Below are 27,572 nucleotides of genomic sequence, written 5' to 3' on the forward strand. Positions count from 1 at the left end.
AAATTCAGAAGATGTGAATTGATGCCTTTTGACAGTAGCCACGGTTTCTGGGAGTCGTCCTGTGGAGAAGATCCGTACCAGAGTCTGGAGAGCATGTGCCGAGGATGTTGAAGTAGTACAATCCGGTTACTGTGCCAACCACAACCACCACAATTAGCCTAGGAAGGCCTGCAAAGTCTAAATGGAGTCGAGATTGGGGCACGAAGCATCTAGCCAAGGGAATTACCTGTGAAAAAGTGTTGCCCATTTTCTTTGGCAGGTCTCACATACCACCGCCGTGTTGGCAATATCTGCATCAATCTGTCGCCAATACTCATATTGAGGGGCCAGCCTCTTCACGAGCACTATTCCCCAGTGTCTCTGATGTTCAGGGATGGTATACTGTGCCACAAGGCAAACTGAATCACAGTGCAGGTTTGACCACTTTCCCCCTGCAGCAAGAAGGCTCTAATTAGGATAGATAAGTTGTGGCACCTGTGCCAGAATGCTTAGACTTCTGGATGATCCAATTCTTTCCCATCTGTTAGCCATCCACAGTGTACCAGACGCTTCTGACACACAGAGCCATTGTTTAGTCATATTTCCACCACATTCTGTCCTAATAAATGGGTGACCACTGCCAGGGCCCCACTGGTGAAGATAGATAACTGGGTCCTCCAGTGAGTGATGGGCAATGAACTTTGCACCTTAAGGAAGGGTGGCTACACCTCCTTCAGCTTCTTTGTCCATCTGGCAACAGACCTCTGGTTTCAAATCAAAAAGTGTGTCATGTCCATTTGGCAATGTGGAGAGAATGTCAGTGTCAGCATGCTGAGCTGTCGAGTGATATCTGATGTCATACGAGTAGCTAAGAAAAACAATGCCCACCTCCAGAGGAGACATGCTTGTGTGGTAGGAATATTGGAGTCTGCTTTCAGTAATGGTAAAAGACGTTTATGTTCAGTCAATAAAGTGAAACATCAGCCGTAATTGTGGAATTCTTGAGCGCAAACACAGAAACACAGCAACCACGGCCTCCTTTTCTATTTGGCTGTAGTTGCATTGTGCCTATGTTAGAGTTTTGGATGTGAATGCAATAGGATGTTCCACACCATATATTATACGAGATAACACCGCACCAAAGCCATAGTCAGAACCATCAGTTGCTACAATTAAAGGTTTTGCTGGATCAAAGACCACAATTTTATGTTTTTACGTAACAACTGATGGAGTGGTTCTGATATGACCATGGTATGTGGGACGAACTTGTAATAATAATTAAGTTGGCCAAGCACAAATTGTAATTACTTAATGTCCTGAAAGTTACTGGACTGCTTAAATGTAGTATGGTGTGGATTGTATTCCTTAAGCATTGAGAACATGATCAACATACGACACCTGAGGGGCAAAAAATGTTACACTTGTTAAAGGACATCAAGGTTGGCTGCAACTCCTGTAATGACTAGAATTCATCCAGGTAGTTTGCTATGCCGGGTACACTGGACATCAACTGTTCCAAGTACCACTGAAAAATAGTAAGAGCACTGGCAACACCAAAAGCAAGCCTGTTATAGTGGAATAGTCCAAAAGGAATGTCAATGAGCAGAATGCTTTATAATGCTTCATCCAGAGGGAGCCGAAAGAAAGCATCCTGCTAATAAGTCTTGCCTCCTGCAAGTCGTGCCATAATGTCATCCACTTGTGGAATTGGACAGGTGTTTGTGGCGGATTGTGCATTGACTGTAAATTGGCTTTTCCACAATGACACTCCCACTGCTGGGGACTGCATTGAGACTACCTTTGTTGTGACTTGGCAAGACAGCCAAGTCACTATAAGAGAAAGCCGAAAGGCACGTGCTTAAGCTCATGCAGGCTGGCGCGAGGTCTGGAACAGTTAAGGGAATTAATAGTAGCAAATAAAGTACGTAGTTGATATAATACTTAACTTTAATCCATAAGTGGTGTACATCGGTCTGACGGTACAGGCATCACAAGTTAAATATCTATTGATAATGGCGCCTTGCTAGGTCGTAGCAAATGACGTAGCTGAAGGCTAAGCTAACTATCGTCTCAGCAAATGAGAGCGTATTTCAACGTAGCATCACTAGCAAAGTTGGCTGTACAACTGGGGCGAGTGCTAGAACGTCTCTCTAGACCTGCCGTGTAGCGGCGCTCGGTCTGCAATCACTGACAGTGGTGACACGCGGGTCCGACGTATACTAATGGACTGCGGCCGATTTAAAGGCTACCACCTAGCAAGTGTGGTGTCTGGCGGTGACACCACAACCTTTCTGTTAGATGCACTGTAGTTCTGACTATAGCTCATCCCAGAGAACGAATGGAACATTCCACACTTTGAAGAAACGTGAAGCGGCTGTTGGCAGGATGGTCACATGACTGAATTGTACTCAGAACGAAATTGCTAAAGTACGAGCTAGCCTCCAGCGGCTGAATGCTCTTGGTGGAGTCATGTACTTCAGAGTCCAAAGTGTTAAAAAGGTTCAAATCAAGGATGTTTGTGGTTACTTAAATGCTTACCAGCAAGATGTTTGACATGAAAACAGTGGAATGATCCTGAATGTAAGCCAAAAAATTGTCCTTTCACTTTGGTAGTATTGTTGCTGTAGCTATGCTCGTGTCCTGAGAATTCCTGTAGTGTAGGTGAGCTCAAAGGGCGATAAGTCTCCCAACTCGTGCACTTGCAAAGTGTCGTGTAATGCTGCTGATGACTATACAGACTGTTCAAAAGCCCTAATGATGGGGAGGTAAGTCTAACGGGGGATCCTCGTGCTCGAGGTGGTCATTACGAAGTCTTCCATCTGGTGAATGTATAGTAACCATTTCTTTGAGAAGGGAAGTTGTGTAAGACTGTTTACATTTAGTGCACTAGAACCAATAGTCACGGGATAAACCCTACAATTTGGCTATTCTCTGCCTGTAAGATGGTCCATTCACAAGGGGATCACCACGCCTACTCGTCATCACCAATTTCATCCAAATTTATCGTGTATGTACAGCTCGGCCAGAAATGAAAGAACGGAAGTGGGAGCTCCAGATGGGAAAACATTTAGAAAAGTAGCATTTTTGGCATGGGTCAGGCAAGGCACGAGCTATTTATACTAGTGTAGTTCCCAGGCAGTGGTTGACACACTGGAAAGAGTCCAGAACTGTTCTGGCATAACCACAAGCACTGGAATGAAGACAAAGAATACAAGACTGGAGAAGGCAGTGAAATGACATCGGTCAATGGTGCACTGATTAGGACCGCACCACGACATGAGCAACACCAGCAAAAAGTGAATGTAAGTGTCGCTGATAGAAGCCTCAGCCGGACATTAGTGGACAGCATTAACACAGCCTAGCAGAGAGTGCTATGATATCAGATTGTAGTGATCCATATCCATTGCTTGTTTGAACATTGTGTATAGCCAGGACTCTGATTTATGTCGCACGTCACCCATCGCTTGCGACACCTTCGTACGTTAAAGTTAAGTATTGTAGATCTGATTTATAGAAATAAAACTACTAATGTTATTTGCTTGCATTGCTGTATACCATTCCGAGAACGCAGCATCCCTTAGACACCCTATACGAGACGAGTGGGCAGGACCCAACAACTGGCGACAAGTCTCATCCGAACCCACTGCCCGACGGCCACAGAATTTCATTTATATTGTGCTGGCTCCTTAATTCTCTGCCTTTACTTTGCAGGAGCACTTCACTTCATTGCTTTAACAGTTTCCTGTCAATTTTGCTAATCAGTGTTTTCAGGTGGGAGTTGCAGTATATACCTTTGATTTTGTCATTATTTAGATTGCTTGCCTTGTATATTTTTCAGATTTGTATCTTCCAACATGCCCACAAATCCTGTCCCGCCCCCTGCTCAGGCTCCACACTGCAAGCGTTAAATGCAACACAGCTAACGCACATGTTTCAGTTACGGACGCAGCAGATCTCAGTACCACTCGACACAGTGCAGCAGCTACTCACCAGTCACTCAGTGACAAATCGAAAGTGTTTAGTGAGAACAATTTACGTGTGCAACAACAAGAATGCAGTGAGAATGCATTTACATCTGTTGGATGAATGTTATGGAAACAAATACTCCAAACCGACATTTCATTTAAGTCACATGCAACAAAAATCTGTAACGCAACCATCTGTGTGTGGCATGTTTATAATTATGTATTATTTATATTTTAGGAAAATTAATCTGTAAAAAACACACATGTCATAAAGAAAGTGTGTAAACCATCTGAGGACAAATCACAACGATTCGAAACCGGCAACAGTGCCCTTTGAATAAAGGAACTGAAAGTAAATTTGTGGCTGGTTGCTGTCCTAACACCATCAACAGTTGTCTTCAAAAAAACAGCCACGGTCTCCATCATGTCATCATATGAAAAAATTGCATAAACAAAAATAATTGCTACTATAGTATTCAAGTATATTAGGTAAAGAGGTCTGACTGAAGGTTTTTATTATTTCACCTTAGTATTCACATAAATTCAATTTTTGGCTTTTAAAACAGCTTTTGTAGCAGAAAGCTAAAATAAACTCCAAGTCTCAAAATATGATGGAGTGGAATACATTACTCATTAATCCATTGAGTCATTTTATATTTATGCAAGGAGGACAAAGAAACAGAGCACATCCAACAAAGCACGGGAAAGGTTTCTTTTGGCAATCTCGGCTGCAGCAGAAAAAGATATACTAAAGGCCTAAGCCTCCTTCACCACCCTACAAGTATGGTGAAAGGTCATTCCATGGTTACTGATGTAACATCTGTACAATTTACAATGAAGTGTTAGAGTGAACATGGGACAGATAGGTCTGAACATAAACAACATACAGCAAAGGTTTGATGATATGAGCTGTGCTGATTTGCCACCAAACAAAGGGTCAGGAAGTGTTACAGACATAATTAAACCTTCACTTTGCATGGGATGACACTGTAATGGCAGTCACCGTAACTACATTCCCACTGATCCACACTGTTACTATATGGTATTTGTGGCTAAGTGCAAATTTGGGGCAACATTCCAACCTCAATACTAGATGCACAGATATGGAGAAATATTAGGGTGTACACACTGTTGCTGATGTGATTAGAGGCAGAGCATAACCACGTATCAGGGAAGCAAATAGGTTGCATCCTTTAAAAAAAAAAAAACAATCCAAGCATTTTCCTAAAGCAATTTAGGGAAACTATGAAAAAACCTAAATCCTTAAAGCTGGACAGCACTCTTCCAGATGCATACTTTTGCGTGGAGTCCAGAGTCTGTGAAATACTGATTGGTACAGGAACCTGGAACTTCCCTCCAAACACAGCACGTAGGAAACTACTGGAAATAGTGGCTCAACATAATGTTGTTCCTTTGCTGATAAACTCTTAGAATTTCATTAGTTTATATTACGTTTCGTGGTGTGAATTAGAAATTTTTTTGAAAACAACAATATTCAAAGCTTTCACTTCACAAAAGAATAAACTAGTTAATAAATACCTTTGAGCTTCTTCAACAAATTGGCCTCTTTTTCTAAAAACTGTTCATGTATTTCAAAAGAACGAGCAATGAGGCTCTGGCACTTTTCGGAGCAATCTGTAGTTCCATTCACTTCACTTGTAGCCATATTGAGACAGTGCAGCTGTTATAAAATACAAGAGGAAATTTTACACATAAGAGGTGACAAACAGATGGCAATATCAGTATTTCTGCTTCAAATTATATGCCAACATTGTGTTAGAAATAAATTATTGCTATACATGGTACTATGTAAAATGCATGACAAATATATATCAATGTTGACAAACAAATGTTTTGATATATGAAGTACTGCACACTTTAGATGCAGTTAACTGTATTTGCAGTCCAAAATTGTTTCTAATTTAGGCAAGTTATCGCAAAATATTAGAAACATATAAACATTCTACGAAATTATTTTTTTTTCTGGCCCCTAAACTGGCTAAATGGCAAGTTTATTGACCAGTTTCTTATTATCTTCAAAAGATCCAGAACAAAATTGATCAAACCAAAACATATGCAGAATAGTATGTATGAGTCATCATTCATTAACTAAATTTCAAGTTTGTTAACTTCACTGCTGTGGCAATTAGCTTTCAGGGAATTCACAATTTGGATTCATGCAAAAAATTGCTCATGGCTCTTATAACCACTAATCTGTGACATACTAGTAACAAGCTACTCTGTGATATCACGGTCCATACAGTATTATTATGGATAATGCAAATTGCACCAATGCAAAGTGTTCACCTCCTTTCAGTGTCATACTCGGCCATCATTCTAATCCAGGCTGAAGCAAGGCTCAAAGAAGAAAATGAAATGCAGCAAACCAGTGCATTACAGTTAGTACTGAGTCTGTCTAATGGAGCCAAGGCAGTGCTGGGCTAGGGAGATGGGAAGGGGCGTGGTGGTGTGCGGTCTGCCCCAGGCCTCTGGTGATGGGGTACCTCCAAATGTTGAAGGCCCATGATTTGCCCCGCACTGCTATTGAGTTCACCAGATGAGGAGTTCTTGATTTGTGTTGGTCCAGGATATGTTTATCATGGCTTCTGTTGTATAAAAGTCCAGGCAAATTTCCCTTTTCTTCTCCTCTTTCATGTAGGAGTTTATTCGAGTTGTCAGTGGATGGGAGCCTCATACGCAGTTCCTCCATGAAAAAGGGTTCCCTGGCGAGTTCGTACACTAGCATCGACTTTGTGTGTGTTTAAACACCTAGGGCGGCTCTCAAGAAGCGTGACTTAACTGCTTCCAGAGTCCTTAGGTCTTGGTTGTGATGGGAACTATTTTTGCAGTGAACAAGGCCATGGCTGTTTTCAGTGACAATCTGGATATTGCCTTGATGTGAAACATGGCTTTTGTGACAGCTGCTGCTAGAGATTTTACATGTGTTCAGAATGTCCTGGCAGTGGTTTGCAGATTCAGTCCCAGATATTTGAAGCTATTGACTGTCATAAGAGGTTCCATCCAAAGAAATATTCTGTCCTCCACAGCTTCTCGACCTCCGTTGCGGAATGTCATCTTTACAGTTTTTCCAGTGTCAATTTCCATTTTGATCTCCTGTGCCCACGTCTTGAGTTGGTTGGTTGCTCTTAGCAGGTTGAGTCTGGAGTTTGATCCGATGACCACGTCGTCCGCATATATGTAGATTTTGATGTCCTGCGTTTCTTGTCTTATCATCTGTACAACACTGTATGTGGCACTACTGAAAAGTAAAAGGCTTGGTGGGTCCCCTTGCAACACACCGTTGGTTTGTGTTATTGTTTTCGATGTGCTTACGTCGCCTGTGATCTGAATGAAGTTGGTGAACAGCATGTTATGGATCAACACTAAGTTTATCTTTCTCTGTTACTAATTCTTGTTTTGACATTACTATGTGTCTGTTTAGTTTATTGAAGGCCTTGGTATAAGACTGCACGAAATTTTCCTTCGCGATGTCTTAATGCCTCCTCTATGTTGTCTTTTAGGTTGCTAATAGTTTGTAGTGTGCTCCTGCCTTTCCGGAATCTGAATTGTTCTTCTGGGACCTTCTGGTTTACTTCTTCAAAAACTCACTTTTGTGCTAATGCTTGTTAGTCTCTTCAATGTGCATTTTTCCAGGGCAATTCCCCTGTAGGAGTTCGGATCCATTTGGTTGCCTTTCCCCTTAAATAGCATCTTAATTGTCGACGTCCACCATATTTCTGGTATGTTGCCCTCTTGTAGACATAAGTTTCATATATCTATTATTGGTTGGAGCAGTAGGCTAGTTGAACTTTTGATATGTTCATTACATATTGTCAGGGCCTGGAGCCTTCTTGTGTTTTAGAGATAACAATCTCATGTACCTCTTCCATGGTGAAGGGGTTAGTTTCCATTAGGTCTGTCTCCATATTGACTGTTTCACATGCGGTGCTGGTTTTATCTATGTTGAGAATATCGCTAAAATGTTCTTCCCCAGCTGCATCTATTTGTCCACAGCTCTGAGCTTTACATAGTCTCGATGCTAAGTATGGGTCCTTTATGGCTTCCTCCACCATATTGATTGTTTCCTGTTCCATGCATTCCTTTCATTTTTTTTCCAGAAGATTTTTGTATACTTTTCTGATTTGGCTGTAGGATCTTACATCCTCTAGGCTCTGGCTGGATTTTGCAGTATGTAGTGCCTGGAGGGTGATCTTTTTTTTCCCATAAGATTCTTCATCAAACCATTTCTGCACTCTCCTTTTGGGATTGCACATTAGGGCAGACTGAATTGTTTTTGCCAGGGTTATGGCAGCCGATTCAATGTCGTTACCCTTTAAGTGGTTCTCAAATTCTTTCCATTCTTCTGTCTACTGACTAAGAACATGGCTATTTAGTTGCCATGAGGCTTTGAGTGCTGTGGCTTTTACTGTGCTCTTCACATTTGGGAAGCAAAAGTTGGCCATGACTGGGCAGTGCTTCTTTAGAGGTGTTTCATCTGCTGAGCAACATACTTAATAATTATTTAGTGTCATGTTGGATCCTTTGAAGAATATTAAGCCCATTGAGCTACATCCTGAGTGTGCGAAGTATGTTTGTTCATCTGCCTTAATAATTATTTAGTCTCATGTTGGATCCTTTGAAGAATATTAAGCCCATTGAGCTACATCCCGAGTGTGTAAAGTATGTTTGTTCATCTGCCTTGTTGACCAGGGTGATTCCTTCCTTGTCATCATGTCTAACAGCTCGTTTGTTCTATGACTAATGACGTCTAATCTGCAGTTGAGATCTCCAGCTACAATGATGTTTTGTCCTGGCATCATGTGTCTTAAGGCAGTCATAATGGCTGCTATTATGTCTTCTATTGGCGTTAGTGGTTCTACGTACAAGGCTATTACGGAGAGGTTTTCGAAATTCATCACAAGTACGTCTTGATCCTGGTGTGTGCTTAGTAATTTTCCCCATTTTTGGCTTGAGGAAGCAGGAAATTCCTCATTTCAGCTGTCCTCTTGGTCCTTGTGTTGCTGGTATATGTTGTGAGTAAAATCCGTTTATCTCTAAGGATATAGCTGTCAGAACTTCTATGAGGATTATTATGTCATGTGCATACAGGAAGGTGTCGTCACAGATAACTGTAGGAGGATACAAAATGAGTTGGACAATATTTCTAGTTGATGTGGTGAATGGCAACTAGCTCTAAAAAGAGAAAAATGTAAGTTTATGCAGATTAGTAGGAAAAAAGTCCATAATGTTCGAATACAACATTAGAAGTGTGAGGCTTGAGACAGTTACGTTGTTCAAATATCTAAGCATAATATTGCAAAATGATATGAAATAGAATGAGCACGTAAAGATTGTAGTAGGGAAGCCGAATTGTCAGATTCCGTTTAGGGGGACAATTTTAGGTAAGTGTTGTTCATGTGTAAAGAAGACTGCATATTACGAAGATGCTTGGGGAATTGAAATAGGAAATCCTGGAGGGAAGGCTACTTTCTTTTTGAGGAACACTATTGAGAAAATTTAGAGAACTGGCATTTGCAGTTGACTGCAAAATGATTCTACTGCCGTCAACATACATTTTGCGAAAGGACCATGAAGATAAGATGAGAGAAATTGGGACTCATATGGAGGCATAGAGAGAGTTGCTTTCCTTTGTTCTACTTGCATGTGAAAGAGAAAAGGAATGACTAGTATTGGTACAACGTACCCTCCGCCAAGGGCCATATAGTGGCTTGCAGAGTATGTATGTAGGTGTAGTGTAGAAGAAGTTCTTGATGCAGAAAGAAACTGCACAAAAAGTCAGTCACCGGATATATTTTGAGAAAACAAGTCCCATAATTCACAGAGACAAAATATGGAAAAATTAAATGAGTTCCACGATTTAAGTACCTTGGTGAAACCATTCAGGAAAATGGAATCAAAACAAAAGTAAACAAAATTAGATGCTGACAGATGGAACTGCACATCGACTCACCCAAAATATCTACAACAAGAAATAATTCTCCAAGCACACAAAACTAAGACATTACAATATGGTAATTAAACCACAATGCCTCTTTCGATTAGAAACACTAATTTGGAATGAGAAAACAAAGCAATCAAAACACTGAGAAAAAGGAACGCAAAATCGCAAGAAAAATTCTATGCCCAAAACTTGGGCATGAACAATACCAAGTCAGAAGCAATAAGAAAATCCAACAATATACAAATACCCACAATGAAATTAGGAAAGACAGGTTAAAATTCTATAGACACACTAGAGTAATGAACCCAGACAAACTTGCAAAACAAATTGTCTGCTTTTATGAGAACATGAGCAAAGCCAAAACAGACACAATAAAATGGGTTGCCGAGATCAAAACTGACCTGAAATTGGCAGGAATTACTCCAGAAAATATTCACAAATGCCAAATCTTCAGGGCCAAATTTTACAAATGGCAAGTTGAGCACATGAAAAAACCAAAGAAGAAGACTGGAATAACATGCTCTGAAGTGAGAAAGCAGGCACACAGGAGAGAATGAAAGAAACACAGGCACAGATAACGGGAAATGCCCACATCTAAGTAATCTAATCCACTTATTCACAAATAATAATAATAATAATAATAAATGAACTGTTAGGAAGTGTTGTCCTAAAGCAGTTGTCTGGAGTGTAACCTTATGAGTCATTCCATGTCAAACCAACCAATTGTACTACATGATTTGGACCATGACCTCTCACATTTGGATGATTTTTTTTTTTTTCTTCAGGTAATGCACCCACTAACATTAGTTTAAATTTGAGATTTCAAATTTTTCTGATCTTTGGTTTTGGAGTTTCAAGGGCTTAAAAATAAAAAACCCTCTGTTTTTGATCAATCTATGATTGTTTTAAAATGCTGTAGATCAAATTCTATACAACCCAGAGAGCTCAAACTTGCACCATTGTTTTCCTCTAAAAATTCCCTTCAATGTGATATGTAACATGACTATGCTACCTAAATCTGAAAATTTTAAACTATTCCAAAAAAACATGTTTTGAAATTTCCAAAATACGTACTGTTGGATTTCTTTATAAAAATTATATGTGTTGTCCAGTCTAACTGACTACATGCATGCAAAATTTCAAGATGGGATCTCTATGGGTTCTTGTATAAAATAATATTTTACTAACTCAATACACACTAGTGAGGTGAAAAGCAGACTATTTCTGGACTATGAATAGTAAGGTAGGCCTATGTAATTCTAACAAACTTAAATTATTATGTTAGCCTTTTTATGCAACATTACCCTCTTATTGTTTGTTAATTAATTAAATTATATAGTGTTGTTTAAATTTAATGTTCATGACTCTCTTAACTTTGCATTAGAAGGGAGTGAACGCATTTTAATTGGTAATATATGTGCTACAAGTTAAAATTTTGAATAAAGCCACTCACTTTCATCCTTAGTTGTAAATGGGCAGAGATTATCTTTTTCTTGGTTTTCCAGCGTTATTTGTAATCATTTACAACAAGTTCCTTACATTAGAAATTGGCACATAAGTAATTTCACTTGGGAAAAAGATTAACTTATTGATATCTGCATGGATATAACTATTTCTAATACCAATTGGTGTTTACAAAGTTAATACACATGGTATCCATACAACTTAGTGTTTAGTGAGGATAGGTGTAACATAATTTAAACGTGCTTCTTTTATGATATTTTAAGATATTTTTCCAAAGCAAGAGAAGACAACTTCATTTCTTTAGCACTTAAAGTGTAGGTACTTCCTGTAGCTGTTGTTGGATTCGCTGTTTGTAAAAGAGTATTTCCTGGGACATCAAATATATATCTTGATTGTGGATCATAAAAGGACTGGGCTGGACCCTTTGGGCGTAAAAAATTTATTCGGTACATGTCATTGTATTTTTCTTCAATGCATCCTAGCCACCAAGAGTCGTCATATGCTACTGTCACAAAACCAGCAGTAATATTTTCCATATGTGACGGTGTTATTAGGTTCAGTGTTGTCACATATTAAAGAGACTCGTCCAGACTAAAATGATACGGCTTGACAGTAATTTGACTCTCTGTGCAGGGTTTATATGAGTGAAACTTTTGTGTTCCCACACTCGTTTTTGAGTCACTAAACCGAGGAAGTAAGTATTCTTTGGTCAGTTCATAGTCCTCTGTTGTGCAATATTCAAAGTCAAAGTTTTTTTGTTTTCCATGGCAAATACATAAAGTGATTTGGGTGTTAAGATTTGTTGGTCATATCGCCTTTGTAAGCTGGCTTTAGCACCTAGCCGCTTAACAGTTCCACCAAGGCCATCGCATGCGCTCTTGCCATGGGATGTTGCAAACAACTCCCACTCTGCCTCAACTTCAAAATCAGTTTTATGCACACATATTAAGGGAGTTTTTCTTATTTTTATTGTGCAGTGCTGCCATCAGAAAAGTAAGTAATCTTTTTAAGTGCAAAAGGCAAGTTTTGGTTTATGATTTCTAGCAGTTTTTTCTGGAATACATAGAAAGCGACTGCATTATGTTTCAGGCAATCAGATATGAAGACATACTGTACGTGTTTTAGCTTTCCCTCCCATTTGTAATATATGATGAAAGGATGCAGTGTAGCTTCCCCGTTACATCAAGGTGGCCATAAGTGGGGTAGTGGCCAAAACTAGAGCCTTGACTCTATAAGAAAATCTCACGTTTTTTACAATAAAAAGTGAATGTCGTACAAAATCTTAAGATTCTTAAGTTATTATTTTTTTATATATTTTATTCTCGCATTAAAATATCATTTAATGAATTAACAAACAATAAGAGGGTAGTGTTGCATAAAAAGGCTAACGTAATAATTTAAGTTTGTTAGAATTACATAGGCCTACCTTAGTATTCACAGCCTAGAAATAGTCTGCTTTTCACCTCACTAGTGTGTATTGCGGTAGTAAAATATTATTTTATACAAGAACCCATAGAGATCCCATCTTGAAATTTTGCATGCATGTAGTCAGTTAGACTGGGCAACACATACAATTTTTATAAAAAAAATCCGAGGGTACGTATTTTGGAAATTTCAAAAAATGTTTTTTGGAATAGTTTAAAATTTAGGTAGCATAGTCACGTTACATATCAAATTGAAGGGAATTTGTAGAGGAAAACATGGTACAAGTTTGAGCTCTCTAGGTTGTATAGTTTTTTAGCTACATCATTTTAAAACAATCATCGATTTATCAAAAATGGAGGGTTTTTTTTATTTTTAAACCCTTGAAATTCAAAAACCAAAGGTCAGAAAAATTTCAAATTTAAACTAGTGTTAGTGGGTACATTAGCTGGGGGGGGAAAAAATCAAAATCTGAGATATCAAGGTTCAGACTGTTAGTTGATTTGAGATGGAATGACCCTTATGCAGAAGTGAAATACAGACAATAAACAGTACATAAAATATGAGAACAGAAGATTTTAAAATGTGGTGCAACAGAAGAACATTGAAGATTAGATGGGTAGATCATGGAACTAAAGAAGATGACCTGAATCGGATTGGAGAGAAAAGAAAATTGAGGCACTGCTTGACTAAAAGAAGTGATCAGTAGATAGCAAACGTCCTGAGGTATCAAGGTATAGTCAATTAGGTAACCGAGTAAAGTGTGGGGCTACACATTGTAGTGAGAGACCAAGAATAGACTATAGTGAATGTAGATGCAATAGTTATGCAAAGAGGAAAAGAGTGCACAGAATACACGACTGTGGACAGCTGCATCAGACAAATCTTCCAATTGAAGGCTGGAACAACAAAAGCTATTAACACGAGTTATCAGTTTTGTAACTGTGCATGCAACATCATGAGTCCATGGCATTTGTTTGTAATGGTGACTGACAGAGGAAGGCCGACAACTGCACAGAAGGCAAAGATTTCATTACTATTCTTAGAAACAAAGTTAATGATAGGGACAGATGTTTTCATACCCATTTCGGCTAACAGCGAGCGCGCGCACACACACACACACACACACACACACACACACACACACACACACACACACACACAGGCTACATGCAAGTTCTCTCACCAATTTCAGTGTAGTGGGTGTGTTAAGGTGAGTAAGAATACACATGCTGCTAGTGTTTTCACGCAAGAAAGCAATGAAAACGTGTGAGTCATCTTCATCCAAATGGTATTGCAAACAAGCAGAACATCTAGAAATGGCAGCCACAGAGACTGTGATCTTGACATCATTGTTGAAGACCTCTGTGACAGCAGCTTCAGTCAGTTGGTCAAAACTGAAACAAAATCCAGCTGGCTAAAAACTGTAGCCGTTCATTGAAGGATACTCGTAGCAAGGGTCACTGTAGTCAGAATTACTAAGATACACTATGTGATCAAAAGAATCCGGACACCAGGCTGAAAATGCCTTACGAGGTCATGGCATCCTCCATCGGTAATGCTGGAATTCAATATGGTGTTGGCCAACCCTTCACCTTTTTGACAGCTTCCACTTTCCATTCTTGCAGGCACATGTTCAATCAGTTGCTGGAAGATTTCTTGGGGAATGGTAGCCCATTCATCACAGAGTGCTGCACTGAGGAGAGGTATTGATGTCAGTCGGTGAGGCATGTCACGAAGTCGACGTTCCAAAACAACACGAAGGTGTTCTGTAGGATTCAGGTCAGGACGCTGTGCAGGCCAGTCCATTACAGGAATGCTGCTGTTGTGGAATCACTCTGCCACAGGCTGTGCATTACGAACAGGTGCTCGATCGTGTTGAAAGATGCAACTGTCATCCCCGAATTGCTCTTCAACAATGGGAAGCGAGATGCTTAAAACGTCAATGTAGGGCTGTGCTGTGATAGTGTCATGCAAAACAACAAGGGGTGTAAGCCCCCTCCACGAAAAACACGACCACGCCGTAACACCGCCGCCTCCAAATTTTACTGTTGGCACTACACATGCTGGCAGATGACAACCGGGCATTCGCCATACCCACACCTTGCCATCAGATTGCCATATTGTGTACCGTGATTCGTCACTCTACACAATGTTTTTCCCATTTAATCATCCAATGTTTATGCTCCAAACACAAAGTGAGACGTCGTTTGGCATTTACTGGTGTGATGTGTGGATTATGAGCAGCCACTCGACCATAAGTTTTCTCACCTTAACTGTCATAGTACTTGCAGTGGATCCTTATGCAGTTTGGAATTCCTGTGTGATAGTCTGGTTAGATGTCTGCCTATTACACATTATGACCTCCTTCAACCGTCGGCAGTCTCTGTCAGTCTACAGACAAGGTCGGCCTGTACACTTTTGTGCTGTATGTGTCCCTTCACGTTTCCGTTTCACTATCATATCGGAGACAGTGGACCTACGGATGTTTAGGAGCCTGGAAATCTCGTGTACAGTCACATGACAGAAGTGACGCCCAATCACCTGACCACGTTCAAAGTCCCTGAGTTCTGCGGAGCACCCAAAATTGCTCTCTCAGGATGTCTAATGACTACTGAGGTCACTGATATGGAGTACCTGGAAGTAGATTTCTGAGAGGCTTGCAGTGAAGAATACCAGGCCCTGGTGGTCACCTCGTTTGTTCTCAGCTTGTAGAGGGTTGTGGTTGCCTGACAACCCATATCCCAGATTTCCAAAATTTGATGCTGTATTCATATGTCGGTACTGTGGGCTCATGTCTTCTGTGGTTGCTTATTTAGCTAATTTGTCAGCATGTTCATTTCTCAGAATACCCCACTTGGCACAGAGTCCAGTTCTGGAACTGTGAAGGTTAACTAGTTGGTCTTGGACCTTAGTGACCATAAAGTTTCTGTGGTAGCACTGAGTTATGACATGCTTACAGACTCGCTACAAATCGGAATGTCCTTTGTGGAGAGAGTTTCATTGTATTGTACTGCAGAGCCCATGTGTACACTGCATGAATGTGGCAGAAAATGCTTCTCATGTCACCTTGCATATGCAAATGCACAACCAAAACTGTCACTAACTTTTCATCCATTTGTGTAGATGGATGTCGAATTTGGGTAACCGCAGAGAACTGAACATAATAGGTGTCTGAGGAAGGTGGAGTCAACAATTTTCTTAGGGGACACAGAAGAGGATCATCTTAAACAGAGGACTGGGTACTCACCACATGGGATGTTGAGAGGGAACTCCGTGCACACAGACAAGAGCACCAGTTGGAGGTCCTCGCATGGATCCTCCAATCGTATCCCAGCTGGTCTAATCAATTTTGGGTGATTTGTAAGCAGTCAGAACTGCTGGTTATGAAACAGTGAAATAACACCGATGGAAAGGCATCTGACACATTGTGACTGCATAGTCGCCAAGAACTGCCGGTGTCGTCTTACCATCACTCCCTCGTGGGACACCAGCTTCCACCAGGAGGTTGTCTACAGGACTCCTATGGGGGGTTCCAGTTGCCAACTGCACACCACTGTGCTGGACAGTGTCTTAACAAGCTGTACACTTCAGGAACACCCAAACAGATACAGCATGAAATAAACACATTACTTTCTCTTTTCTAAAGAAGGCTGGAGTGTGCTAGTGCCTTTTTCCCATTTAAGTCATGGTTGTCGTGACATACATACATACATAGCACACCACTAGATCTAGGTTAGGTTTGAAGGTAACACTGGTTGAGAGTTGGTGAAGCCAACAAATGTGAAAAAGGTTGTGGTAACAGATTGGATTGAACTGTACAGTACTCAATGTATATGTTCGCTTCATATTATGAGCACTTTTCACTGTAAAAGCTAAAACTGTGTAAGGTAAATCAAGAAAATATGTTGTCTACTGGGTGGTTTAATTAAACTTTCCCTATTTAAGGAGGGAGGGAGGGAGGGAGGGGGGGGAGGGGGGTAGGACGTCAAACAGGCCGACTTTGAGCAGGAGAGGCACCACAGGGCATTTTAATTTCCACTGTCTATACTTTTACAAATAAATTCATAAAACTTTGTCAGCATGACCAGGAAGGATTCACAATTCACACTCATAGCAGTGGAAGTTCAAAAACTTAACACAATGAGTTTTTTTACATGTGAAATTTCATCATTTTTTTCCACTTACTAATGGCAGTATTTGTTGCTGTAGGTACATTTTTCTTCAGAAGTAAAAGAGATTCTTCGATGAATTTTGCACACCATACAAACCATACTTAAAGGTGTATGAAACTCTAAAAATTTCCAAATCTATTAAAAACTATGGTAAAAATTGAGGTAATTAACTATACAATGTGTTTTTTGTAAACATGAAGTTTAAAATATAATAGTTCATTCGTTTTTTCATAAATTAAATAAATTCTAGTTTCGTACACCTGTAAGTATGGTATGTATGCTGCGCAAAATTCATCGAAGAAAGAATCTAACATATGAAGAAAAGTGTACCTATAGCAACAAATGCTGCCATTAGTAAGTGAAAATGTTACTTAAAATCCGTCATTATAAAATCACTGATTGCTGTTATCCCATAAGACATTATGTCTGTTTTTGCAAAGTAAGTGAAAAAATGATGAAATTTGACATGTAAAAAAAATTACTTCGTTATGTTTTCGAACTTCCACTGCAATGAGTGTGAATCCCGAATCCTTCCTAGTGATGCTGACAAAGTTTTATGAAATTATTTGTAAAAGTATAGACACTGGAAATTAAAATGTCCTGTGATGCCTCGCCTGCTCCAAGTCGGCCCGTTTGACGTTCTACCCCCCTTAACGCATTATAACACAGGAACTAACACATAAATTACGATCAAACTTGGCAGCATTAATGTCGAGGACATGGGGAAGAGAAATAATGCAGAATCAATGCAACTGAAACACTTAGTGTGGTGCTACGGTACATTAACCGTTACATACTGGTACCGTTATTGCTACAGAAGAGCCTCAATATCATTAACCGTTACATACTGGTACCGTTATTGCTACAGAAGAGCCTCAATATGGTGCACATCACTGTCCAGATGAGTTTGCAAGCACAGGATTGCATTCTCCACAGCAGAATGAAGTATGTCCATGGGTATGCTGGTTACCTCTCTTGATATGCTGCACTTCAGATCAGCAAGTGTGTGGATGTTTCCTTGGTAAATCCTGTCTTTCAAGTAGTCCCACAACCAGAAATTGCAAGGAGTGAGATCAGGTGATCATGCCGGCCAAGCATTTGGAAACGATTGGCTGATAATTCGATCATTTCCAAATGTGTTTCAGAGAAGCAGGTGAACTTTACGAGCGATGTGCAGTGGGGACACTGGTGAAGCATACTGCAGTAATGCTGGCCAGCCACACTGCACGTCTTTGGCCCTTGAGCGCCAGCCTTTGCAAAAATGTATGGGCCAATGATGAACATAGCTGTGAAGCCACACCATATGGTAACATATTTACCATACAGAGGAACTTCAGGCACAGTGACTGGAGGTGAAGATCCCCACACCCGCAATTCTGTGTGTTCACCTCATACGTTAAAAGAAAAATGAGCTTCATCTGTTCGTACGATGGTCCACGACTAGCCCTTGTCAACTTCAACCCTTGCGAGAAAGAAGAGCAAAGTCAACACCTCGTTGTGTGTCCTGTGGTGCAAGCTGCTTCAGGACAGTTGCACTGTTACACATGGAAATCATGCACCCCAAACTCTGGACATTAACACCACCAAGTCTGGTACTCTTATGGTAATTAGTTTCCGCATTATAGCATGTTAAATAGGGAAGTTTAATTACAACCACCCAGTACAATAGACAAATCTCCAATATATATTACTACGCATATTATGAACAATTTTGTACACTGAAGAATGCACTGCATAACTCTTACAATAAAGTGGACAAATAATTTAAATTCTCTTGAAAGACACACTATAATTTTTCAAATGCAAGACACCAGCACTAAAACAGTTTGCAGAGAAAAATGTTGTTTAAAAGGCAGTTAGAAACATGTAAAATGATCAGTATGATAGTTACTCTCAAAGGAAACAGTAATATATTCCAGGAGAAATATGCAAAGTAGCATTTATATCAAATGAATGGTCAATCTGAGTATATTTTTCAAGCAGGCAGAATTACTTAACCATTGCTCTCAAGAATCAAGGAAATTAACATGCCTGGTGATTTTAATGTAAACTTTCTTACCTGCAATAATGATGGGATACATTCTGAGAGTGTAACGAGCTCTTTTAATCTGAGGACAGTTGACTTTTTCACAAGAGTGACAAAGATATTTTGTACATAATAACAGAATCGGTAACACAAGTGTAAGACAAATTTTAAATGCTCTTTCTGATTGTAACAGCCAGCTGTTGATAACGCACGATGCAAGCTCTGATAGCAAGAGTAGTTTTATCATTTCATTCTTTAGATTAATCAATAGCGAAGGTCTGAAAACCTTTAGCAAGCATTTGGAGGAGTTGGATTGGGACACATAAAAAGGATGAAAACGGCAGTGATAACTGTAACCTATCCACGTATGAATGTGTTACCCTGTTTGCAACTGTGTAGGAAACAGTGGCCCACTAAGGGAATCAAAACAGCAGAGAAAATTCTTTATACTTCACTCAGCAAGTCTGATAAACCATAGGATAGGGAGCTCTAAATGTTATACTGTAGTATCCTAAGGACTGTGATTAAAGGACTGAAGAGGAAGTACATTAAATCTGAAACTAACAGTTCAAATAAAAAAACCAAAAACAATTTGGATGACGGTAAAAAAGGAGTACAGGTAAAGTTCTGGCACTACTGAAGTGCGTCATAATGGCAGCATGGTAGATGATGAAATAGTTGGCAATATTTTCAATCACAATTTTTGGACACTGGCTCATGAAATTTATAGTAGAGGGTCTGTGGTTAATGCTGTGAACTTTCTACAAAAATCTGTGGAGAACAAAATAAGCCAGATGCAGTAGGGCTACACCACATCACAACATATGAGGTTGGGAAAGTGATAACACAAATGAAAAACAAAAACAGCACTGGTGTGGGCAATGTATCAAAGTACTAGAGCACTGCTATTAATTTATTTTTACAGTTTTGTCAAATATTTAATGAATTTTTTTAATCAAGGTGCTCTTCCTATTTGATTCAATTATGTAATTGTCGAACTATTCTTCAAAAGAGGTGATAAAGCTGAGGCTTCCAACTGGCCAATTCCATTGCTAATAAGTCATTCTCAAATACTGGCTAAGTTTATGTACAAGAGGATTATGGACCATCTTAATAAATGTAATATCCGTAATAAAATTCTACTATGGCTTATATGGCACAGCAGGGACGTGGAACGAGTCAAGAGGGCAGCAAGCAGAAGGCAGTGTCAAATAATTCTGCAATAGCTCCTGCCTGTCCTGACTTGGGCACAGTGAGATTTCATATATTTTAGGGTTCCTATTCTTAATCTTTATCAATGAGCTGCCACTGTGTGTGAGCCAAAAAGCACACTTTACCCTATTTGTAGACAGCACAACCATTATGGTTGACAAAGCAACCAACTGCAATCTAGAGAACACTTCACCCACAATATTCAATGAAGCTCTAGACTGGTTCACTTCAAATCATCTGTCCTTAGTGTTAACACGACTCAGTTCATTCAGTTTCAACTGCACATAAACAGGAAGATGCTGAAATAAATTGACAGTTAAGCCTTCAAAATTCCTGCTACTACACACTAACAATCAGCTCTGAAACTGTCAGTCCACATCCTCAACCTACTAAAAAGACTAATTCGACAGCAGATGCTGTTTGTTCAGTTACAACTCTTTGTGGTTTGCAAACAATCAAAGCTGCATACCTTGGATATTTATGATTTATGACGTCATATTCTTGTGAATTCAGTCACGTGTAAACAAAGTCTTTATAAAAGTTTTCAGTATGGCACATCTTGCAGCACTCAAATGTTGAAGAAAAGACTTTAAATGTTTGGCACCAAAGCTTTTACATTAAACATTTAAAAACGTCTTTTTTCCCAAAGTCTTTATGGCACCAATGGAGGTCATCAGATTTGTGAGTAGAATCTACACTAGACACACTTGCACAAATTTATTCAAACAGCTCGCCACGAATGCAAGTACATTTTTTCACGTATGTGCTTGGTCAACAAGCAGTGTCATTTACCAAATAAATATCACAATGCAAGTAGAAAATGTGATCTTCACAAAGATACAAAACTCTCAGCATAGGACAAAAACAGTACATTATTCAATCATACAGGTATACATACAATAAACTTGTTTACGTAAAATCAGTTACTGGGGGTCTGGACAGCTCTTCCTATTCTTTACAGGAAAAGTTTGACAGTGTGTAATACTTTGTGGGCTGTGTTTAATTTTAAGCATACTGAAATGAACTTCCTATGAAAACTGGTATCTCACTTGACAACAGACATTTTTATATATGATTAAGAGGCAAATATGCAAGTGTCAGATTCCACCCATCTGCTTTTACCCATGATGTCATCAATATGGTGGAAATGGCTATTCTAAGCGTCTCCAATATGGCGCCTATGATATCACCACATACACACGGCAACAAACACGAAAATACGTATAAATAAGACAGTAACATCTCCTTCCAAAAATACAATCAAACAAACGGGACAACCGCAGGTAACTGGGGGTTTTAGGGAGCGGACAAGCTAAATATAAAACACACACACACACACACACACACACACACACACACACACACACACACACACACACACACACACGAGAGAGATATTAAGATAATGGTCCTCACATGATTGAACATGTTCTAAAGTAGCCATCAATGTCCTGATCAAATAATATGGAAAAAAATTTGAAAAATATCCAGATTATAGCTAATAACATAATGACAACATGTGCTAAATGTGTTTCAGCTGTATATCTAGCAGTAAATCTTAAATTACCTTTTCTCTCTATAATATCCCCCCCCCCCCCCAAACACGTGTGGTCATTTAATTAGTGAAATAATGCAAATAAATGTCCCAACATTTTTTTATATAACCCAAAAATGAAGGTCTTTCAGCTGTATCTCAAACCGTAAATGTTACATTAGCTTATCTCTCTATAGTATTCCCCGCCGCCCCCCCCCTCCCCAAACATTCATGATCATTTAATAAGTGAAATAATGCAAACAAATATCCCAACATTTTCTTTATGTAACCCATTAATGAATATCAGTTTCACATCTTTTACAATACACAAGAACTTGACTGACTTCCATGAAAAAAAATCACAATTGAAAACTGAAGTCTTACTGGTGGTAATAAGAAGGCAAACAGGCAGAAATGCAAAGAAAACCAGAATGGCGAAGTAGTTGTGACTAAGTCAGTCCTCTAATACACAGAGATAACATTTCAAAATTTTTGTCATCCACAAGGAGCACCTCTTTGCAAGTCTACATAAAGTAACCTCAATTTAACCAAAGGTGTCATTTATGAAGGAGAGACCAGCCTCACAAGCTATTTCTGACATTTATGTACAGAAACTTTATTAACAGCATTTTATAAGGTTAATTTATTATGAAAAAGATTGAAGTTCTTTATGGGTGAGAATTTACAGCAAGTAGACTCATTTCCAAAATCTAACCGCTTAATTTTAGAGGCTTATTTCCCCAATTTCTTTCCTTTCTTACATTGGTAGCTTGGTATGATACAGACCTAAAGCCTTACAATGTCTTAAAATAGTATGACTGCATTGTATTCCGTCTTAATATATGAACAGTTAACACACAGAAACTGCCCTTCACTCTGCCAGCACAAATCGAAATCTTAACGTAGTTTTGAATCCCAACGAACTGTAGTATGTTATTAGAAAACATCGTTTACTGAAGATATAAACGGGTTCCCTCTCAGAACACAAACATTTAGATTTGTTATTGGTCAGTCGCGAATACCAGTTAATAATATACAAACTCCCACTTAAGTTCGAGCAGGTAATTTTAATTTATTCGAAGGATTATAGTGATATTGATACGGCCAGAACATTACATATCATTGCAGAAACAATTTCATTTCACTTTTCACGTCGAGTGAGTTCCTCTGCGGCCTACAACGTATAAACGTAAGCGAAGGTGATCATATGCAAATTTAGTATATAGTTAATGTGAACATAATAAAGGAGGTGTAACGTAGGTTAATTTCAATAAAATGTGCATGTCCAGAACACAGAATTTTTCCAATGCATGTGTATTTCAAGGAATAACATCTCCTTTATATCGTGAAGTTGTAGGACTGTCATCTGAGGTATCTTCGGGGCTAAAATCTGTATGTTATAAGACTAGATTTATTAGTTTCTTTCAGAAAACTTCTTAAACCATAGGTATTTTTCCGTTATTTGGCACTAACCCTCTAAGTCTAGTTTTTCGGGTCTGACACCATCCAGAAATGATACAACGAAGGAATCTTTCGAACTACTCACAGTCCTGCTAAATACAAATACTCGTTCACCAGAAAATAAAATCTGTGGTATATGTGTCATAATTATGAAACTTACCTACTGACTACTGTAGAGCGCGAATGTGTCAGCGTTGATCATTTAATACGTATATACCGCCATATATTCCATAGTCCATACTGCGACCACTGAGCAGCGACCTATCAGCACACGGGAACGACCACAGATAAAGCTTCTATCGTAAACAAAATAAACGCGATGGCACCAAATTAAAAAGCCTCGCACATAAATGTTATAAATGAATTCATTCTCTCTTGCAATTTTGCCTGTTTTGTAGTCTGGTTAAATAAAAAATGCCAATACATGGTTTACATTATCATTTGTGGACAAATTTTGGAGGAAAGTTTTCGTAACTGTTCGTAGGTGTTATGTTTTTCGTTTAAAAAATATTATTTTATTATCATAATTATATATGAAGACATAGCTCTGAGCTGAACGTTATCTAATTGTAGTAAAGCCGTATTAGCAGCGCGCAAATGTCGAAAATGGATAAAAGTAGCAATTTATAGATTTTTTTCCCCAAAACTGTAGTGTTTGGAATGTTACTCAGATCAGAAGACCTGACGTAGCGATGACGTGGAAGAAAGGTGAAAAACTTTCACTCAGCCTTACGTCACCTCATAAACACAGCTTTTCCAAAGGTCCCCTGAAACATAAATGTAAGACACAGTAAGAAATGGATCAACAGAGAAATCATGAAAGCTAGATTTGAACGAAAGGTGTGGGATGTTTAATACTCAGGCACACTGTGAAATGTACAAGAAAAAAATGAATACAGCAGCAAGAAAATATCGTTATTATAAGCTGGAACCTCATAAAATATTTCTTAGACAGGCTGGTTACTTATATGTTCCATACGCATAAATAGAAAGAGTAATGAATTAAATAAGACAGAAAGTGGGGACGTAGTACTTTCAGCACAAGGGAACAAACTGACTGACCCATGTGAAGTGTGTTCAACTTTAAATAAGTATTATGTAAATATAGTTCAGAAGCTAGGACAGTCTTGAAGATAAACACAAACTGTCCTGAGAAAATCTGCTAACAATGTTCCAGGAACCACCTTCTAAAGATGACTCTAGGAATTTTCTACAACCCACAACATATCACTTCCAAAGGGATCATGAGGACGAGAGCAGATTAATTACAGCACACACAGACGCTTTTAAACAATCGTTCTTGCCACACTCCATACCTGAACGGAATAGGAAAACGCCTTATAACTGGTCCAGTGGAATGTACCCTCCACCATTCACTTCACAGTGGTTAGCATACTATAGCTATAGATGTAAAAGCTAATGAAATGAAGCATTGACTAAAAGGAGTATAGCTTAACCAGAAATAACAGAATGCCTATTCCCATTTGCAACAGATCAACCAAGTTAAAAATATTATGAGATTACTAACAAACGATAAAGAGAGCATAGATAGAATATCTGCAAAAGTAAGCAAATACTGCTCACATTATCTAGCAAAGGCTTTGACATTCAAAGTAAACCTGGTAACAGAAAGAGGTTTGTTTCGAACATGTCTGAGAAAGAGTAAGATAGTCTGATTCATAAAGTCAGTAACAAGGGGGATCCTGAAAATATAGACATATAACAATATTATGAAAAGAATGCTGAGTCACAGATAGGCACAATGAAGGACTGTTAGAAAATGAGCTCTTGGCCAGTGTGTGTTTTTCGTCTCTGATGAAGATTTTGTTGGCTGAAAGCTCATTTTCTGACAGTCCTTTTTTTGTGTCTATCTGGTACTCAGCATCTCCACTATGTGGTGAGTAGCAACTATCCTTTTCATAATATTGTTACATTCCATCCTGGATTTTCCATTGTTGAAAAGACATATAAGTTACACCTACCTTATCAAAAAACTGTAGGAACAGCTACGAAATTATTAGAAAAAGGATGTCCTGGATGAAGTGCAACATGGATTCACTAAAGGAAACAGTACAAAAACAGCAGTAGCAAACTTGATGACACACATAATCAGGCTTTTGGAAGAAAAGAAGAAATTTTATTGAGTATTCCTAATTCCCTCAAAATCCTTTGTCTGCGTGTGCCATTGCATAAATATAGTATCGGGGGAAAGTAGCCAGTCTAATAAAACCACTTGTGGAAAACAGAGAACAAAGTGTAGAATTAAGATAAAAGGTAAAGAATACAATGGAAACTTTTTACTTTGATTTTCAAGTAGTAAAACATGTTGTAGCACAAGACTCAAAACTTGCTCCACTAATGCTTAATAATAATAATAATAATAATAATAATAATAATATTTATTCAACATCGAATAATCAAATACAATCCCTAGAAATAATACTGTTTCAGGACATCATACAGATTATTCTTCTGAATACGTCAGTTTATAAATTACAAACTAAAGATTTATTTGTATTAATAAATTTTACATTTTGATGGATTTTACATTTGGTAGTATACAATCACAATATTACAAATATTGTTTTTATCATCATTATATTAGTTGTAGGTTACTTAAAACTATGAGCTTGACATATTTATGAAGCACTTTTCATACAGCTATAGTAATCGTCTAGGGAACAAAAAGGGTTTTCAATTAGAATTCTTTTTAGCTGATCTTTTAATTTGTTAGTAGGAAGGGTTGTGAGACTTTTTGGTAGGGCATTGGCTAGCTTCAGCCCAGCATGAAGTGCATTTTTTTTTCATATAAAGCTGTTCTGTGGCTATTTACATGGTATATGAACTTTTGCCTTGTATCGTACTGGTGCAGGTCACAGTTGAAATTTAGATTTATTGTTTTCACAAACAATATAACTTTCAATATGTACACACCTACAATGGTAAGCACACCTAATTTGTGAACAGATTCCGATATAATTCTCGAGGTTTGGCACCACAAATAATTCTGATAACTTTTTTCTGTAGTACTAATAAGGTACTTAGGTTGGCTTGAGTCGTTGCACCCCATATTTCTACAGCATAGTTTAAGTTTGATGAGAATAGGGCATGATAAGCAGTTTTTAGTACACACATGTCCTTACAATATTTGCTAATCATATGTATAGCAAACACATTCTTCGACAGCTTACATGCTAAGGAATCAATATGCATGTCCCATTTGAGGCTGCACTGGATTGTAAGTCCCAAGAACTTTGTCCATTTTTCCTTTTTTACAATGTCATTTCCTACGGATAATTTCATGTCAAATTCTATTTGTTTCCTTGTCTTAAATTCCATCATTGCAATCTTTGAAGCACTTACATTTAGATGGCTTTCATTAAAATACTTGACTATTTCATTAGTTACACTGTTGCACAGTACCTCCACACTCTCATAGTCTTTGTGTTTACACACTATTGATGTGTAATCTGCATACAATATTTTTGTACAGTTAGGAGAACAATACTGTATATCATTAACATAAATCAAGAAAAGAAGAGGTCCCAAGACAGAACCTTGAGGCACTCCATATTTGATATCAGTAATTTTAGATTTGTAAGACCCACTGTTTGTTTTAAGCAAGACAAATTGTTTCCTATTGCTCATATACAATTTTATTAGATCATAACCAGTTCCTCTGATACCCAGGTTCCACAGCTTGTCAAGTAATATGGTGATGTTGACACAATCAAAAGCTTTTTCTAGATCAAGGAACACTCCAGTTACATACTCCTTGTTCTCTATGGCCGTTATTATTTTGTCTATTAATTGTGCTGCTGCTACTGATGTTGACTTGTTTTTCATAAAGCCATTCTGATTTTTGAATATTAAATTGTGTTGACTCAGGAATGTCATTAGTCTAGTATAAATAACTTTCTCAACTACCTTAGAAAATGCAGGTAAGATTGAGATGGGGCGGTAGTATTCAATTTTAGATTTATCACCTTTCTTGTAAATCGGGGTTACCTGTGCTATCTTTAGAGTATCTGGGAAACAACCTGATGCAATTACATCATTTACCGCTGTGGCCATGGCATCATATATGTTGTCTATGTATCTTTTCAGTGTACTGATAGACAATCCATCATAGCCTGCTGATTTTGTATTTTTAATGACATTACTATGTTTTTGACTTCCTTGTTATTGGTTGGGGCAAAGTATATGCTTTGTTTGACTGGAATGCCCCTATATCTATACTGAAGATTCTTAAAATGGTCATTGACAGGTTTTCCAACAGAAGAAAAGTACTCATTAAAAACATTTGCAATCTGACATTGACATTTCATGATATGCCCTTTATGGTTTATAGTAAAATCACTTGTTGATCTGT

At 38.5% G+C, this 27,572-nt stretch overlaps 1 protein-coding gene across 1 annotated transcript in view; it reads right to left on the reverse strand.

Annotated features, from left to right (window-relative positions):
* LOC126428311 (uncharacterized) overlaps positions 1–23,495 on the reverse strand; it is a 60,247-nt gene extending 36,752 nt beyond the window's left edge. The window contains exons 1-2 of the mRNA XM_050090243.1: positions 23,361–23,495; positions 5,484–5,625 (exon numbers count right to left, since the gene is read on the reverse strand). Coding sequence (XP_049946200.1) covers positions 5,484–5,610 — 127 coding nt within the window. The 5' untranslated portion in view covers positions 5,611–5,625; positions 23,361–23,495. The remainder of the gene's footprint in view (positions 1–5,483; positions 5,626–23,360) is intronic.
* Between the last annotated feature and the right edge of the window lie 4,077 nt (positions 23,496–27,572).

This window comes from Schistocerca serialis, chromosome 12, assembly GCF_023864345.2.
Source record: "Schistocerca serialis cubense isolate TAMUIC-IGC-003099 chromosome 12, iqSchSeri2.2, whole genome shotgun sequence".
Taxonomy (NCBI): domain Eukaryota; kingdom Metazoa; phylum Arthropoda; class Insecta; order Orthoptera; family Acrididae; genus Schistocerca; species Schistocerca serialis.